The sequence below is a fragment of the Embiotoca jacksoni genome, unplaced genomic scaffold (assembly GCF_022577435.1).
Source record: "Embiotoca jacksoni isolate LCO1_2020_lvr unplaced genomic scaffold, fEmbJac1.0.p SCAF_4, whole genome shotgun sequence".
Classification (NCBI taxonomy): Eukaryota; Metazoa; Chordata; class Actinopteri; family Embiotocidae; genus Embiotoca; species Embiotoca jacksoni.
In genome coordinates this window covers 5,069,328-5,087,555 of record NW_027185392.1, presented here as the reverse complement: position 1 = coordinate 5,087,555, position 18,228 = coordinate 5,069,328, and the positions used below count along the sequence as shown (strand labels likewise).

At 39.2% G+C, this 18,228-nt stretch overlaps 1 protein-coding gene across 7 annotated transcripts in view; it reads left to right on the top strand.

Moving 5' to 3' along the window:
• The window catches only part of prkcaa (protein kinase C, alpha, a), a 138,955-nt gene that overhangs the window by 88,257 nt on the left and 32,470 nt on the right, over positions 1-18,228 (top strand). For 2 of the 7 annotated variants that reach the window (XM_069168129.1, XM_069168127.1), the window contains exons 8-14: positions 266-359; positions 5,235-5,264; positions 7,226-7,369; positions 7,503-7,676; positions 10,008-10,099; positions 10,446-10,508; positions 10,864-11,002. In XM_069168129.1, coding sequence (XP_069024230.1) covers positions 266-359; positions 5,235-5,264; positions 7,226-7,369; positions 7,503-7,676; positions 10,008-10,099; positions 10,446-10,508; positions 10,864-11,002 — 736 coding nt within the window. Of the gene's footprint in view, positions 1-265; positions 360-3,986; positions 4,014-5,234; positions 5,265-7,225; positions 7,370-7,502; positions 7,677-10,007; positions 10,100-10,445; positions 10,509-10,863; positions 11,003-18,228 lie in introns of all 7 variants that reach the window. The other 5 variants (XM_069168128.1, XM_069168130.1, XM_069168131.1 and 2 more) reach the window with 3 other exon arrangements.

Here is an 18,228-nt window from a genome sequence, read left to right as displayed (position 1 = left end):
TATGTTTGGGGACTTTACTGTAGGGTCGTCCCAGAATTTTTCATGTATTAAACTGACAGACTTGTTTGTCTGCTTTGACATGTGTGGCATGAAATGTGCCAACAGTCAGGGTGCTGCCAAGTGCACCGGAGGCAGAGAGACCGTTGCTTTATCATCAGCTATATCCAGGCCAAGTAGGTCAAGTAGTAGCATAGAAGTAGGGAAGGTAAACACAAAGGTAGCTTCTTTTTTTTTTACGTGACTATCCTTTTTCTCCCTCCCTCAGGTATAAGTTATTGTGCCAGGAAGAGGGCGAGTACTACAGTGTTCCCATCTCAGAAGAGGATGATGGTAATGAGGAGCTCAGGCAGAAATTTGAGGTAAGGATTGCACTAAAATAATCACCACTGTGCAGTCTGGTCATTTTGTCTGTCTGAATATTTTACTTAATGACTTGTCTTTAGTCTGTGTTGATATATAAATGATATGTCTGGATGTCTACAGTTTATTGGCTTTGATACTTTTCTTATACCTAACTGTAAATGTTTGGTTTTTTTGGTCTACAAATGGTTCTCTGTGTCTTTTCTGTTCGGGAACATGTAAATAGTAACTCACCAAAGTTAGTCCACCCTTATTTATCTCATTTAAAATAAATCCAGACAACTTTCCACGCTGTCTACTATTAATAGGTGTGTATGAGCACTTACTTGGCTGATCCAGCAACCCTGAGCATTAAAACATGTGTGTCCAGCAGAATTATCGAATTGTCACATGATCTCTTGAACTGCAGAGCTGTTAAATTAAAGACAACTATGTGACAGCTGCAGCTTTCAAACACTTACCCTGCTTGTCATATCTTTTCACTCCGAGCATTCACTTCTACAGAGAAGCTGTTTGTTGTGTTTGTTGACCATTTTGGGTCAGAAATTCCTGCCTGGAGTTGAGCAGCCCTTCCTCAACACACTTTTGATACACACTTCCAGCACCAGCAGCTGTTTTTTTTAAGCTACAAAGACCTTTTCTTTTGACAAAGACTTGGCTATTATATCAAAGGCCTGATGTAGCATTAACTTAGATAAGAATTTACTGCCTGGAACATTTCATTTTTTCCATAAGGCCACTTCTTGTTGTGAAATGTCGTTGTAATAAACTGTATCTTAGAAGCACTCTGTCAGTTTATTATAGGCCAAGCTTTCACAGTAAATATTGAAATTTAGTTAGCTAATTTGTGACATTTTAACCACACCAATATGATACTTTTTGCCTTTGTAAAAGGTACAAATTAATTATTTTTTTAATAATGACTTGATCAGCTCTTCTCATCCCATTAATGTGACATTTCCTCCTAAAACAATATTTCGAAATTTTTACATTCAAATGGAAATTAAGTTTAATGATGATCATCATTACACATGTTCATACGAGACTTTGTACAAAACTATTTTCAATGGTGGTAACTGATGAGACACAATTGCATGCTTGTTTTTCCTTCATCCAGTTTGCTGCCTCAGTGTGTCGGGCCTGCTCAGAGTGAAGCAGCTCTCCCTGTGGTCCTCTGATTGTCATTTTATTTATTTAATGTTTATTTGTGTAGGGACAAGTATGTTGCATAAACAATGCGACACACCACAGCATTTATAGCCCAGGCTAATTTGCAATGCCCGTCCCTAGACTTTAAAATACAGAAAATGAACAACTTTAAACACATTCACAGGAGACAATCCAAATCATACACTCAACAATAGGTATATACAATCAAAACACATTATATGGAAAATTTAAATGAAAACGCACCATAAAAGGAGCACCAGATCATTCATGATTACATTACTGCTCCCTCTTAAAAAAAAACTGTTTCAGTTTGAGTTTAAAATGGCCTGAATCAGGATCCGGTTTGAGTTCAGTTGGCAGAGAATTCCACATGCTAATCCCCCGGAAGGAGAAAAATGTTTGTCCAAACGAAGATTTATGTAAAGGGCCCTTGCAATTCCCTCTGGATGCTCCACGCATTACAGACCTTGAAGCTCTGAGTGGAGCCACAAGGTCACTGACAACCTGGGGAGCCTGATTATTTATATATTTATAGATGAGTTTAAGGTTAGAAAATTGGATAAAATTATCAAAATTTAACTAATTTAATTTCTTAAGAATATGGCAATGCTGTAATCTTATCGGTTTCCTGTCCAAGATTTCGATAGCTCGATTGTATATCATCTTAAGAGGTTTGGTTACTGTAGATGTTGCTTGTGACCAAGAGGTTACACAGTAACTTAAATGTGAAAAATCATAGAGTGCATGAAACAATTTTCAGCGTGACATGGTAGACAGTCTAAATGTATAAGTTTGCTTTTGCAATCTTGCTTACCATTTTAATGTGATTCACAAACTTTAAGTTGGAATCTAATATGAGGCCGAGATATTTGACCTCAGAGACCTGTTCAATGCAGTGTCCATTAATTTCTAAATTCAAGTCATTAGCTTATCTTGAGGACCGAGCTTTGGAAGAAAAGCACACTGACACAGTTTTCTTAATATTCAGTGTGAGACATGAGTTTTCAAACCATGCTGCTATGGACTGTAAATGACATGACAGCTATGTGAAAACTGACAGAGGAGTTCTACCAGATACATACAGTATATAACTGTGTCATCAGCATACATCTGAAAACCTGCTCCAAGACATGACTGTGGTAAGTCATTTATATACAAACTAAAGAGAAGTGGACCAAGAACGGACCCTTGTGGAACTCCTGTTTTCGTCATATTGTTCAGCCTCAGTGGAAGCACAGGTCTATCAAGAAGAGTTTTTAAAGTTATTTTCTGTGACATATTTGCTACACATCGAGGAGAGGTGTGAATAATAATGAAGCAGGGAGAATGGATAGGAAGGCTGTTAGAAAGAGACTGAAACAAATATATAAAATGTATATAATGATAGAAAGTGTTGTGATAAAAACAGTTAAAATACCATCCAGCTGTATGTTAACATATCACCCATAGCCTAATTTATTTAACATTTTATGTATGTTTTAAGAGAAAACTCCTGACACAAATGCACAAAATGTAATAAAATATACATCTAAACATGTGTTTTTATTACACTGGTTTGAAAGAAGACCTGTTATGAATAAAAGCTCGAAATCTCCAAATTGACTGGTGCTTGAAAAAAACTGTACTTTTGCCTGCGGTGTCTCGCCTTTGTCTGGATCCTTCAAAATCTGGCACCACTCACAGAGGCTTTATTAAAAGTATGAATGGAATGCAGAAGGTTTACATTGTTTCTGGTATATCCTTAAAGAAATGCCATTTGTCTTCCTGTTGAAGAGGTAGTACCTGTCAGGGTAGCAGTTCGTTTGGTAATTTTAGAACAGTTTTTTTTCAGCAATGAAAGTACACAAAGTAATTTTAGGAGGTCAGAAAAGGCTTCAAGTAGTCCAATCTCCTGTCATCAGGTCCATGTGAACACTGAAAGCGCATATGGAAAATGGGATACATGATGTATTGTGGTAAAAAAATCTTGTGTTTGTTGTGGTTCAAAAACTGGTACTTTGTCCTGACTTCACACACAAGCTTGTACTAACTCTGAAAATGCACACTGCAAAACATAGGTTATTATGAAAAGTTTTCAAGTTTGTTCTTTAAGTGTCTCAGCAGCAACGTCAGCGGACTGACGAATCGGTTACTCGGTAACAACCATGCCGATACTGTTTGATGTACCTTAAACAAAGGCAGCGTCTTCATTTTCGCTTCTCCAGGACTCTTGTATTGTCTACTTGACTGTATCTGTGTCTTTGGACTAAGGAGAACTTTTCTCTCTGTGTTCTTCTTTTTCCTCCTCATCAACCCCTCTGTGGTTCTCTCCCTTTTCCCCCCTTAGCTTCCTGCTCCCTCCTGTGTGCTTGGTGAGACTAATACTGTAAAAATGCATCTTCATCCTGTGTCACATGGTCATATTTAATGCAAGAGTTTCTCTCTTTCCTTTCTCCACGTCTTGCCCCTGCTCTCAGGACTGCCAAATTAACTGTAATCTAAAGGTAGCCATCCTCTCCTCTCCTCTCCTCTCCTCTCCTCTCCTCTCCTCTCCTCTCCTCTCCTCTCCTCTCCTCTCCTCTCCTCTCCTCTCCTCTCCTCTCCTCTTGTTTTGTTGTGGTGAGATCTTCCTTCACTCCTCATCATGTCTGATCATTTGTATGTGGTTTCAAACTACTACAAATTGATCCAGTTTACTAACAATTTATATATGATCTTAAATGAAATTAAAAAAAAAAAAAAAAGAGAAGCCGAATGGATACTTAGTTGCTGGTCCTCTTGTGTTTTCCCCTGGCTTCCAGTTCCTCCGAGTTGGTCAGAGGATTGTTAGTAAATCCTGACACTGTACCGCTTACAGTTCATAGCTGTACATTTGTCTGCATGTGAGTCTCTGTCTTCTGTATCTGTCTTTGTGGATGACGCTGCCTGTCTTCATGTTGTTTGCTTACATCATTGCCAATACAGGTGTAACGTGGAGGTTTGTGGCTATATTTATGTCTCTCATCTCAGAAGTTGCTGAAGATATATGTCAGTTTGTACTTCTTCTACCTGTAACCATACCATTGCAACTTATAGAAGTGTTACATAGAGAAGCAAAACCAATTGTGACCACTGGATGTCAGCATTGAACTGAAATACTTTGTCAGAATTATGAGCAATGTTCCTGCTGTGTGTCCGTGTGCTTCTTCTTCATACTTGAAACGCTCGTTTCTATACCATAATTTAACGTTAATGACTCAGTGGCATTTGCAGAATATCTTTTTACTTCACGTATTTTTATTTTTAAGGTGAAATCCAACTTATTGTTTTTTTTATACATGATTCATGAAATCCCATTTGGGGTTTTTGCCTGATCAGGAAAGCAATAGACATCAGTTAGTTGTGTTATCTTTATGTGTGTTTTCTTGTTATGTTTTTGTCATACTGATGTTGGACAAAAGAATAAATCATTGTGATTTCACCACTGTAAACGTAAACTATTCATACTTGCAGACTAAAATCTATTTTTTTCTTTTTTGAGTGCACTGGTCCAAAGGCTGAGGCTCACGATATTTAGTGTTACAATAAGCTTACTGCATCTTTATTCATATTATTTATGTTTGTCTGTGTGTGTGAGCTGCACTTTCATTGCCCCTCAACTATCAACTAGCTGTTGTGGCTTACACTTCCACACAAGTGTACTAAGTGAGTCAGCCCTTTTGGCTCCCTTCTCCCTGTGGTTTCAGGACCAAGCAGTTGTGGAAGACTCTGATCAGGTGCGTCTGAGAGGAAGGAAGTAAGGCTGCTACTCGCTTGGCCTGGCCAGCCTCGTTTCTTTGGCTAAAGCTTACAGGTGTGCTGTGATCTGGTGCGGTCTGCTCTGCTTTGTGTTTCTCTGCTGCTCTCCCAGTTTAAGAGGAGACTATGGAAGTTGCCATTAACAAAACTAAAGCTGCTCGGTGTTGTTCATCACAAATTAAATGTCTTAATTTTAATAATCCGGATTGAATGTAAAATTAATGTTAAAGTGATTCTTGAGGGTGAAACATGCAGGGATTTTATCATATTAGTTTGGTGTTGGATAACTCCAGTTTTTCTTGTTTTCTTCTTTCCTGAGAAATTTATTTTTATTTTGATATCGAAAGGGTCTGAAATCCCTCTTCCTATTCACAGATTTTACTCATAGAACATGTTGGATAAAAGCCACTTAACTGAATGCTTACCGTAACTTCTGGTGAAGGAGCGGTGAGCCCAGAGAAGCCAAACAACCTTCTTTGTGTAGCATATAGATGTAGATTCTACCTGTGATGTCAGGGCAGAGCATGGTTGTATTGCCTTGGCTGAGAGTGAAACCTGGATATGGAAGTGTGGGGTGTGTTTTTGTGCAGAGACAGAAGGTGTGGAACGTTATGCTGTATTGGATCGTTGTTCAACCTTCATACTGCCGAACAAGTGTGTGATTTTCAGCGTAGTGCACTGTCGTTTTCTTGTAAGCTTCTTGAAGCATTTTGTCCTGCCGGGAGATTGAGCATGTCATGGCATGAAGGAGATGCACAGAAGAGAATGTAAATGTATTGTTACAGGTTGACAATAGAAACACTTGTCTTCAGTAGACATGCATGCACATGGTGAAGCCCCAGTGTGGCATCCTTTCCTTTTGTTACTCCAACAGCCATGTAGGTCTCTCCGAGTGAAAAATGATCAATGCAGTTGGAAGGTCTGGTGTGAATAAGAACTTTTAGACTCAACCTAGTAGGGTGTAAGAAGGGATTACAGTTATGTAATACTTAAAACTAATGTAGCACCTGGCCTGCAGGTGCATCTAAATATGTTAGATCTTTTACAAGACTTAACATATTTTGGTGGACACAGATAAAAGTGTCCAGCAAACATACATAAGTAATTTATGTATATTTGTTTTTTAAAATGTCCTCAAGGAATTATGATGTTTATAAATCTATCAACATGTAACATGAAATATGAATAGTCATGTAACATGCAATGCAACCATTTTCTCTAAGTGTTTTTATTGGCAGATGTTTAAGTAGCCGATGTGTCTATTTTTTGGTTTGACCTAAATCTTTAGCATGAAAAGCAAAAAAGATTTTGTTGCTGCATTCTCAGCTTTCCTGTTTTAAGCCAACAAGAACAGAGTCGTGACATTTTAATTTATTTGGTTCAGAATTAATATGTTATTTAATTTAGCTTCAGCTGAATAACCTCAGCTATTTGCTAGACATTAATGTAATAAGAAAACAACTGCAAAGACACATCAGTGTATCACAGCGCAGTGCACTTAATTGAACTGTATCTGTATGGAGCCATTTTTGTGTTACATCAGCCTCACAATGGTCCCGCAGTCTCATTTCACCCCATTGTTAATATGGTATCAAACAATGGTTATCAGTCAGTGTATTGTGGCTGTGAGTAAGTGAGCACATGCACGAGAAAGTCACTGAAAGATGTCATGTCATTTTATCAATTAAAAATAGAAATCTAAAAAAGTGAACTGAAGAATTGGATGTGTGGATGTTTTGTCATCTCTACAAGAGGAAGGAATTCACCATGAAGAAGTTCTTCAAAGTCGGGCGTTGGTCTTATAAATTAAAACACATTTTAGGAATTCAAGAACTAACTAGGTACCTTGTCTGGTCTGCACACTGCAGCGTTATGTTACGTGTTTGTGTTTTTAGATGTTGTTCTCTTAGACACTTCCTCTTTTGTACCCTGAGTGCAGAAAGCCAAGCTAGGCCCAGGGAAGAAGGTGATCACTGAGACGGACGACAGCCAGTCCGACCAGCTGCCGTCCTGCAGCCTGGACCAGGTCAAACTGGTCGACTTCTCCTTCCTCGCTGTGCTGGGAAAAGGCAGCTTCGGCAAGGTGAGGCGCTGGTGATACAGCTCTTAGAGTCTCTGGTAACAGACGGCGATCTCTAAAGGTACTTCAAAAAACAGTAAATCTTACATTGAAATTATCTTTTCCAACTCTTCTGTCCTTTTCTGTACCTCCGAAGGTCATGTTAGCGGAGATGAAGACCACTGAAGAGCTGTACGCAATTAAGATCCTGAAGAAGGACGTGGTGATCCAGGATGATGACGTTGAATGTACCATGGTGGAGAAGAGAGTCCTGGCCCAGCAGGACAAGCCGCCCTTCCTCACACATCTCCACTCGTGCTTCCAGACTGTGGTAGGTAAAATGCTTCTGGACGTACATGGGGACAAGTCACTCCAGGTCAGGTCAAGTCAAATTAATTCTGGAAGGCACTTTTAGCCAAACAGCTTAGTCATAAAGTGTTGTAGAGGGCAGTAGAGGGCATGTATGACAAGTTCAGTTAACAAAAAAGACAAAGGCATTGTGTGTTTGTGTGTGCATGTACAAAGCTTTGTGTCCGTACATGCGTGTGGGTACGTGTTGTGAGTCAGACCACACAAGAGACATACAGACACTTTTTACTTTTACTTTTTACCCTTGCTCAGTGGCAGTAGGTCTGGTGATTTAGTATTTTACTTACATAAATTTGGGGGACTTGTGAGAAACAGTTTATTCAGAAATCGGATGACTAAACACTGAGATATTCTTATTTAGATTTGTTCAAGCTCCTAAAACCTTGGATTCTACGTTTAAATAATTTTGAAGCAGTTCCAGAGTCGCAGAACTCATGCAAGTGTTTTTACAGGCTGAGTCCTCGGTACTCATAAATTAAACTGAAGCATGTGTAAAAATGATGAAGTGCTCCTTTAACAAAAGGTGAAGTAGCAGTGTTGGTAGTAATAGATTCACTGTAGCAGTAGTCATACTGGTAATTGTAGTAGTGGTAGCAGTGACAACCTTTAGGGGCTTTGATACAAATGTAAGAAGGATAATTCGGATAATTTAATAGGATGATTAATTTAAGTTAACAACCATTCAGGGGTTTGAATACGGACATAAAGGGACAAAAGGATATGAACAGCATGTTTCGGGAAAATATGATGATGTCATAACAAAAAATGTGTTACTTTTAGCGAGTAAATGTCATGGTCTGATGAAATAAAATGTTGTTTTGTAAGGGTTTGTAATTCAACTGAAAAACTTTGACAGAGGCCAAGACCCAACATGGATGTACAAAATGGCAACTACATGAATCTTCAGGACTCCACAACTATATTTTCATGTAAATGGAAAAGAAATCAGTAGTTTTCCTAATCAGAATATCTCTTGGTAAATTTCCCCAGCCAGTGGTTAGAGCTGAATTGTAAACAAATGTTTACCACCAGTCAGATATATCTCGGAGAGGCCGAGCCAAGCTAGAGCAGCTGATTAGAGCCGGAGCGCAGGCAGGCAAAGAAAACGGGAAGAGACACGGCTTGGCATCACTCATAGCATACTCATGAGTACACACACAGTCATATTTATTCTCCCACATACAAAAACAAATACAAAAAACATAGTTAACCTCGAGTATTTTCACATTGTATGTGCAGGCTTTTCTGAGTGATGAACCTTCTCAGATTTACCTGTACACTGGTATTTTTGTGTTTATGTGGATGGTAGCAAATCTAATAATCTTAGTTGTCAGCATTCATATAATTTTTCAATTAACCCTCCTAAACTAAGAGTGTATGTTTGCATATTGTTTTTCGTGTCAGAATGTTATTAGTGTGGTTTTTCAGGTCACAGAGTTCTGATTTGCTTTCTGTATAATGAGCAGTTACTGTTTCATAATTGCCTTTTTAAATCATACATAATAATGCTCGGCACATAGACAAGTGCGTATTGCTTTATCTGTTTTAACTGTTTTTCTTCAAATAATGTCAGTCATCACCAACGCTGAAGTTTGGGAAGGTCAAATAGATAGTCTGACTCAGTTTTTCAAGATGTTTGAGAGATTATTCTCCGTTTTTTTCCGACCCCTCCGACAAGGAGAAGTGTAATATCAGAGAAGATATAGTGTGCATTTTTCTTTAGGCACTTTACATTGTGGGTCAGAGGTCACATAAATCCAGAATGAAATCAGCTTCACAGTGGACAGCGACACTTTGTCAGACCTGGCGGAAGGTTGTGCTTTGCTGACGGTGTGAGTCTGTTGCTATGTGGGGTAGCTGCCTTTAGTTTTGTTAGTAAGGGAACGTCAAACACATGCAGACCGGGGTCAAGCCAAACTTGTCATGGGCAGTGATGGACCAGCACTGTAAAACAAAGAGAATATTCCTTGACAGATGTCTGCCTTGAGTGTTTTCTTTTTCCGTGCAGCGCTTTGTTGTGGGCTTTTTAGGTCACCTTGTCATTAAAGAAAAAGTTGCAGAAAAGATGAAACAACTAGACAGCAAGGTTCGGAGAGGCTTTAACACAGAACTGTCTCTCTGTTTAGAGCTTTGTGTGTGAATGCAAATGTAGAACTGTTGTGTAATTTCACAGTTTTTATTGAACCTTGTTCAAACCCCCCCCCCCCCCCCCCCCCCCAAAAAAAAGAACATTTTCGTATCGTCTCACCTGTCCCTGAACTCTCTTTTTTTTCATCTTTCTGTATGACCACAGGACCGTCTGTACTTTGTCATGGAGTACGTGAAAGGGGGAGACCTCATGTACCATATCCAACAAGTGGGCAAGTTCAAGGAACCTCAGGCAGTGTAAGATAAAGCTGTTTATCTGCTCGCATTATTCTGATGTATATTACATCTATTTTTACAGTCAAAATTACATTGCATGTTAATGTTAATTCAATTTACACACTTGGTATGATCTCAGTCTCATGCATGCTAAGTTATTACAGCACGATTACAGCTTGCAAACGATGTCTATTAACAGTGAAGCACTAGCTACGACAGTAAAACGTCTGTTTGGTAACAAGTTACATTTCTGTGATGGAACGTGTTTTATTTTCTGTTACTCTGTTACTATTTTCTTTTACATTCTGCCTGTGAAGGTGAAGTTTTCTTGTGTTGTAAACCTGTAAATGTGTGCGTGTTGTTGCAGGTTTTATGCAGCAGAGATCGCTGTTGGTCTCTTCTTCCTGCACAGTAAAGGAGTCATTTACAGGCAAGTATTGACAAGTTTACACAGCAAAAACAAACTGGGTACTCAATAGACATATTGAATTCAGCGGCTGCTTTTAAAATCATACTCAAAAACTATTATATAATACATGTTTAGTTGGCGATACCAAGCCGCAGTGAGTGATGCTATCATGAAAGCACTTCCGTTATGAGTTTTTCAAAAGCCTTGTGTTTTGTTGGCTCTTGTGTGACAACATTTTTCAGCAGCAACACAGAGTTTGTTTGGAATAAATAGTATTAAAATTAGGCAGATAAGAGCCTCCACAGATGAGGCAGCCTTTGAAGTCCTGAAAGAAAGGTCAGCATCTTACATCTTTGATGTCCTTCGGCTTCCTCAGGGATCTGAAGTTGGACAACGTGATGCTGGACTGTGAGGGACACATTAAGATCGCTGACTTTGGCATGTGTAAAGAAAACATGTCAGAAGGAGTAACCACGCGAACCTTCTGCGGCACTCCAGACTACATTGCTCCGGAGGTAAGTCAGGCTGAACATGTCTGTGTGAGTGCGTGTGTGCACGCGGACATGTTTTGATGCATGAGGTCATTTCTGTCCCCGTCTGGTCTAAGCCTGTGTCACCCTTGTGCTCCATATTAAGGTCACTGCCCCAGGACAGACATGCACACACACACACACACACACACACACACACACACACACACACACACACACACACACACACACACACGTACGCAAGCACTTTCTAGTGACGTAAGCGTCCCAGTCAGACAGGCACCCAGTGTGTCCCCTTGCATGTCCAAACTTAATCCAAACATACAAGCTGGGGTCTCCGTGCATCCCAAAGGGTTATCTCAGAAGCAAGAACATATTGTTTTTGTCTCTGGGATAATTGCTTCATTCGAGACAAATCTATTTGACCTGGAAATCTGACCTTACAGTTTGTGATCATAATTGTGGTAATTGTACTGCGATACCTCGAGGTTTGGTTCATTTTTTATCAGTAATATTCTTATAAAATTGTAACAAGACCTCTGTGCATTTCTTTCCTTTTGAATATGTGTCTGTGTGTATATATAGCTCGAAAGGTTCATCATGCAGAACTAAATCATATCAGACCAACACACTGCTTTTCTTAACGATTCCAGCGCTACTTGTTTCTGACAGTTCTCTGACTGATCAGCTGTTTATCAGGTAGACTGGGTCCAGTGTCAGTGCAGTCTAATTATTTCAGTATAATTTCCAATATGATATGTGTTTACTACTAATACCGAAATGAAACAGGCTGACCTTTTTCGGTACAATGTCAACATGGTAACACATCGTTTCTCTTAAAAAATGAAAACAATTTAATCAATGACAAGCAACTTTATTTCACCTGTGTATAAAATATATTGTAAAAATACTGTATAATTAATACCACAAACGTAAAAAAACCACAAAAAAACCTTAATTTAATCCTATCATGATTTTGTTGAGCTTGTTTTCATTCCTAATTTTTGTGAGTGGTTTAACAAGACGTTATGCAAATCAATTAACGCTGAGTGAAAGCCAGCATGTTTGGCTAACAAACAAAATCATAATTATCTACAATTCAATGCAACTTTTGTAGCTTTAATCTATTAGTCTCTTAATTTGAGCCAATGTCGTACCAGGAAATCACAGATGCAGCAGATTGTAGAAGTTCATGTGTATTTAGTGTTTCCAACTCTCTGGCTGTTATCTGCTAGTTGGTCTCTATTTAATGGTGGGCTGAGTTATTGATTCTCTCTTAAAAACCCTCTCTGATAAACCGGGAGGTTAATTCCGCCCCACGGACGCAAGGACAACATGCTGTGATGGTTCAGCATCAGACTGATGCTAATGTGGCAGCCAGGGATGACACAGCAGGCAGTTGGAGCAGCTACTGTTTCCATAGCACAGCGAGCCAAAACACAACTTTTATGTAATGCCATTCATGCTATGTCACACACACACACACACACACACACACACACACACACACACACACACACACACACACACACACACACACACACGACTATCATAGTCAGTGTGACAGATCTGTATGTTTCTGTATGGCTTTCGTTAGGACACACAAACCCAACCGTACACGTGCGCCCATTCAAAACCACTCCAGCTAAGTAGAGGCTGACCTTAAACAGGGCTCACAGTGGTGACATTTTCATAGATAATTGAGGGGAAAGGTTCCTAAAATTGTTTGTGACAGATGAATCAACTACTTTGAAACTTATTATCTGAATTTTGCATTACAGGTTTGACTCCTATTTTCCATATTAATTCAGTCACCTTCAGTTTTCTCAACATTCTTAAAGTAGCTGCTTTTGTTGAGCCGGCTTTAAGGAGACTCTTAAATAGATACAAATAGCAGAAACTATTAGATATTCTGTCAACTTTTCCAAACTATGTCTGCTGATTTGTGATGTCGGCACGCTCAGCATCCATTGTACACTGGTATGGGTTTGACAGGTCGATTCAACCCGAAGTCATAAAGTAGAGATGCTAGTCATCTCCTTCACAAGCTTTTCAACAAGATTTTACAAAGCTTTTGCCATCCATCTGTCCATCTCTGAAACTCAGCTACCACAAGTTTTATTAAAGCTGTAAAATAGGTTTCCAACTTGCTTTGTTTTATGCATAAAAAGCGTTATCAATTTCCCACTATACCTTTAAGTGACCTCGAGTTTATATTAAATCACCTTTTGTCATATAAGTATAATTTCTACTCGATATAATAAGCTTGTACAGAAACAATGTCCACTCTTACATCTTCAAAAGTCAGCTGGGAAACAGAGCTAGGCAGGTTTTTTCAGATAGTATTTGGTAGTCCAAACTTCTATTTGAACACAGCAGTGTTTAATGTAATACGAAATATCCTGGAGAAAATAAAAAAATGTTGAAACTGTTCCCTGCAGGCAATCAGTGCAAATCAATTTATTCCAGCTACTTATATCCATATGTTTTGGTCTTGCAGCACAATCAAAGAATTGTATCTTGAAATCTTTCCAATAATTTCCACCTGACTTTTTCAAACAAGTTCAACTATTTCCCCTACTGGAAGTTTTTCGTGTCCCGTCACTGACACTTCCCTCCTCAGTTCTCTTTAGGCGGCTCTATAAAACGTTTTTTTTTTGTTGTTTTTTTTGTTTTTTTTAAACAATAGAAACCTTTCCTGGTTTACAATGAAGACAAAATACTGTTCCTGCTGCCATGTAAATTGTAGTTTTTACTCTTTCATCGATTGTGAGGGGTCAGAATTGTCACCTGGGTGTTTGATGACCACTTTCTTTTATTGATAGTGCTGTTAATTAGTTTCTAAATTTGTTTAAATATCATGTTGTGTGTCTGAAATTTGTTTGTATTTTAAAAAAAAACTAAGGTCAGAAAATCATAGGGTTTTTTTTTCAGACGTGTGAGGTAGCAGTGAGAGCAGAAATATTTTTACACTTGTCTTCCTCACACACACACGCACACACACACACACACACACACACACACACACACACACACACACACACACACACACACACACACACACACACACACACACACACACACACCTGCTCACATGCCCACAGCTCTCTCAGTGAGGAAGTGCATTTCTGTGTTGCAGTAGGTCCCTGGTCGATAACACACGTGTGACACCGCAGTAGTGCCCCCACTGCTCGCCGCCACACACAAGACGCACACATACATGCTCATGCACACAGGGTTTTTGGCTGTGTTTACTCTGACCTACATAGCCAGTCATTGGTAGCTGCTGTCTGGCGGGAATGCTCACACTAATGTGAATTTACACCTCAGTGACTTTGACATGGAGGGAAAGAGATAGCAAGGGAGAAAGAGAGCGGAGAAAACAGCAAAGGAAATGTAAGGGAATGACTGTGAGGTAAAGTCTGGCCACACAATGAAAGAGTCAAACACAGCACGGTTTGAGATGAGGTAGAATGGCATCATGATGGCTCTTTGTGACATTTCAGGAGAGCATCTGAGGATATTGAGCTGTCAGACACGGACTGTGTTCCTCTTTGCTCTAGTTAGTCCCCACTGCAGCGTGGCATTAGAAGGCACGAGGGTCCCCGTTCACTCCTCTGTGGGTTGAAACAGGGATGTTTGTAGTGTCAGGATGGTATAGTGTCCCTCTGCAGTGTATTAAATGTGTGATCATTCTGGATCGGCAAGTAGAACTAATGACCCAAGCCTCACATGTGCACAAGAGTCTTGTGTCTAAGACCTCCATTTTGTTTGTTATATGCTCATTTTCTTTTTGAACAAAAATGTAACTACTTAATAGCACAGGGACATACATTTGAAAGGTAATTTACTAATATATGTTTATACTGTTTCTAATGGAGAGTATAGTTTAAGTTGCACAAATGTGTGAAGTTAAAGTTTTTAGGCTGAATAATTACTGTGACTGTTTTATTTTATGCCACAAAAAGTTGGAGGACTAAGAATAGCAGTCCTGACTCATCATTGGGTTGTCATCTGCCCGCAATGGCAGTTCCAATTTTAAACTCTTGGCCAATTACTGAGCACCCAAACCAGTGTTTTCAGATGAGAGCAATTAGTACTCTCACAAAATCACTTCATCAGTGGTTGAGAAGTGAGAGAAAGTCAGGGGGGAAGAAGAAGGTGAAAAAGAGAAAGTGAGAAGTAGACAGCAAAGGAGGCAAATGCAGAGAGCATGAATATGCAAACATCCAAACAAAAACATCAGTAATTATAGAAATGCTTTTGCTCCTCTCCTCTCCTCTGCTCTCCTCTCCTCCTCCTCTATTTTCTCTGGTGCAATTAGTTTATACATTATATGACATGTGCATGGTACTACAATGCATCTTTCCTTTAGGGTTATTATTAATGAGGCCTACATCACAAGCTCACAGTGTATTCATATGCTACTGGCAATAGATTCATGATGCATGTAAATGAAATATAGTAAAGTGTCATTGATTATACATAATGTGCTGAGGTAAATTGACCTTATATATTATACAGGTTACTGACCTATATAAAAATATATAGTATTTATCTATAATTTACTCCACCTTTAGTTTGTTGTATTTAGATCAGTGTGGGTGTATCTAGGAAAGACAGTTGTCCATTTTTCTTGACCAAAACAATTTCATTCAATTCAAAACTGAAAAACAGAAAAACAGTGCACTGCACTGAATTGCAAAACTCGGGTTAAAACAAAACTGGTTGATTGTTTAAGACGATTTAAATGACCAGTGTTTACACAGGCAACCTCGAGTGATCATAGTAATTATGAAGAGTATAAAGAGTGATAAACTCCACAAGGGACCATGTTATGGGTGGTTGGACAGATCAAACACAGGAATGTCACCTGTTTGTGTCCGGTATGAAAACATACAGTCAACAAGCAAACAGTCAACATAGAGTTATTTTTTTTAACTTTCGTATGTAATGTAACCTACATTTAAGCGAAGATACTTTTTTAAACCCAAATCATGATATTTACTGAGACCTAAACTTTTGATGCTTAACCAAACTGGACTGTTTTACATCATTAACCATGTGTTTATTATTATTACCATGACAACGTAGGTCTTGTAACCTGCCGCCGGTACTCTCTAATGGTCTTATACTGTATGTCGTTTTGGCAAATGAGCTTTTCTCTTGTTTAGGTATCATGACGTGTTGGTTCTATAGAGGGCACTGAAAAGGCTCATATAGCTATGTTGTTTTGTTGGTCAGTGGAAATATACCTATATTGTGGGTGTTGGTTTGAGGACATGTTGAAACTGACATTGGGCACACACTGGCTCTTTCAAATAAATGTAAATTCAATGTATTAGCCTCTCATGCAAACCAGACCATGGGAACCATGGGGAATTCAAAAGGATTTAGGTGAGTGGGGATGTGCAGCTGCATCATATTGATTATAACCATACTTATTATAATCTGTTGCTCACAGGTACCTGCCAGTAATTTTGAAGTGCAGTACTAAATTCAGTAGGACAATTCTTCTCGATCATATGTAAAAAAAGGCGCAGTGCATCTTGCCTTGTAGGATGCTCACGTAAACCCCAAGGCTGCTCATTAACATCATAAGTGAATTAAACCAACCAGAGCCGGCACATGCAGTACTGAGAAATGCTTTCAAAAACAGACCAGTAAAGCGTGGCCTGATGCACGCCGATCTGCTCCATGGCACACACTCCCCTCAGAGGGATCCAATGGCAACAGCACAGCAAATCTTTATGGAATACCCTGTAACAGTGTTGGTCAGAAACATGGTGTTGTGTGTTGTAATGCTCAACCACCACCGCTTCCGTATGGAGAAGAAGGGTTATAGGAGTATAGGTCGGTACTTGTATGTGTGTGTGTGTGTGTGTGTGTGCGTGCGTGCGTGCGTGCGTCTGCAGTGAGGAGAGTAGCCTTGAATAGCTAGCAGTCTGATCCAGAACTGTCATGTAGCATTAGGCCTACTGGTAGAGAGATATCTGCGGCAATGCCCATGCACATGCACGCACACAAACACACAAAATACACACAAAAATGCAGACTGTTCATGCCACAAGCACATGTACATAAATAAACACACATACACACACATACATACGCTAACAAATTCAAAATATAAACACTAAACAAATCTAAGCACTAATCACATACAACCAAATCTCTTTCGCTTGCACGCGCACACACACACACACACACACACACACACACACACACACACACACACACACACACACACACACACACACACACACACACACACAGACAGACACACAGACTTGCATATACTTCAGTGAATCAGCTCTACTGGCCAGAGGCTTTCATACCATCAAGTAAAAAATAAAACAGGATGAGAGCCAAGAATGTCAGGCTCAAGTCACGCTTGACTATTTCCATCACTGGCAACCTGGCAGAAGGTTAATATATCAAACAGCAAAGTAAACAAACATCTGTGTTCTTAATAAATGACTGGAAAACGAATGTCTTAAGTTAACGTGGTGGTTCAGAGTACGAAGGTCACCATGCCTGAAACTGTGTGTGTCCGCTGGTGTTGTTGCAGACAGGCGATGGTTGGCAAGGGTAACGAGTCACAGGAGCGCCACATTAGTGCAGCGTTCTGCAGGATGGCCTGAAACTGATCCACACGGTCTCTTTTTGCTGAACTCTAATTGTCCTCTGCTTTTTGCTTTTTTTCCCTCTTTCTTTTTGACTCTCAATCCAGCTCCTCTGCCCTCTTCTGTCGTTCTGTACTTTCTACACACAAAGTAGTGACTGCTGACAGAACAGTATGTCTATAACAACACAAAAACAGTAAAATATGATTTATTTTGAAATTTCAGGAATCTGAGGAAATATTTTAATTTTGGTCAAAGGAGTCTCTTTCTGTCTCACCTACTCCGAATAACAAAAGGCTAAGACAAGAGAGACAAGAAGAGCAATTAGGATTAGATAAGTCTGCTGTTTTATTTACGTACAAAAAAAATAATTTCAATCAAGATAAGTCTGCCTTTTGATTTATTATTATATAGAGTTGAATTTGGATTCTTGAAACTTGATGAACATTACCAGTTTGTACTTATTTAAAAGGCTTAAGTGATATTTTTTCAAGGTGAGTCTATTTTGTTACATTGGTTTGTTAGATGTCATTGGTTGTTGTTTTTTTGCCCTAGTTGCAGTTTTTGGTTCATTTGTTTTTAACAGTGTATGAAAGGCATGGTGTATTACTGAATTATTTCTCT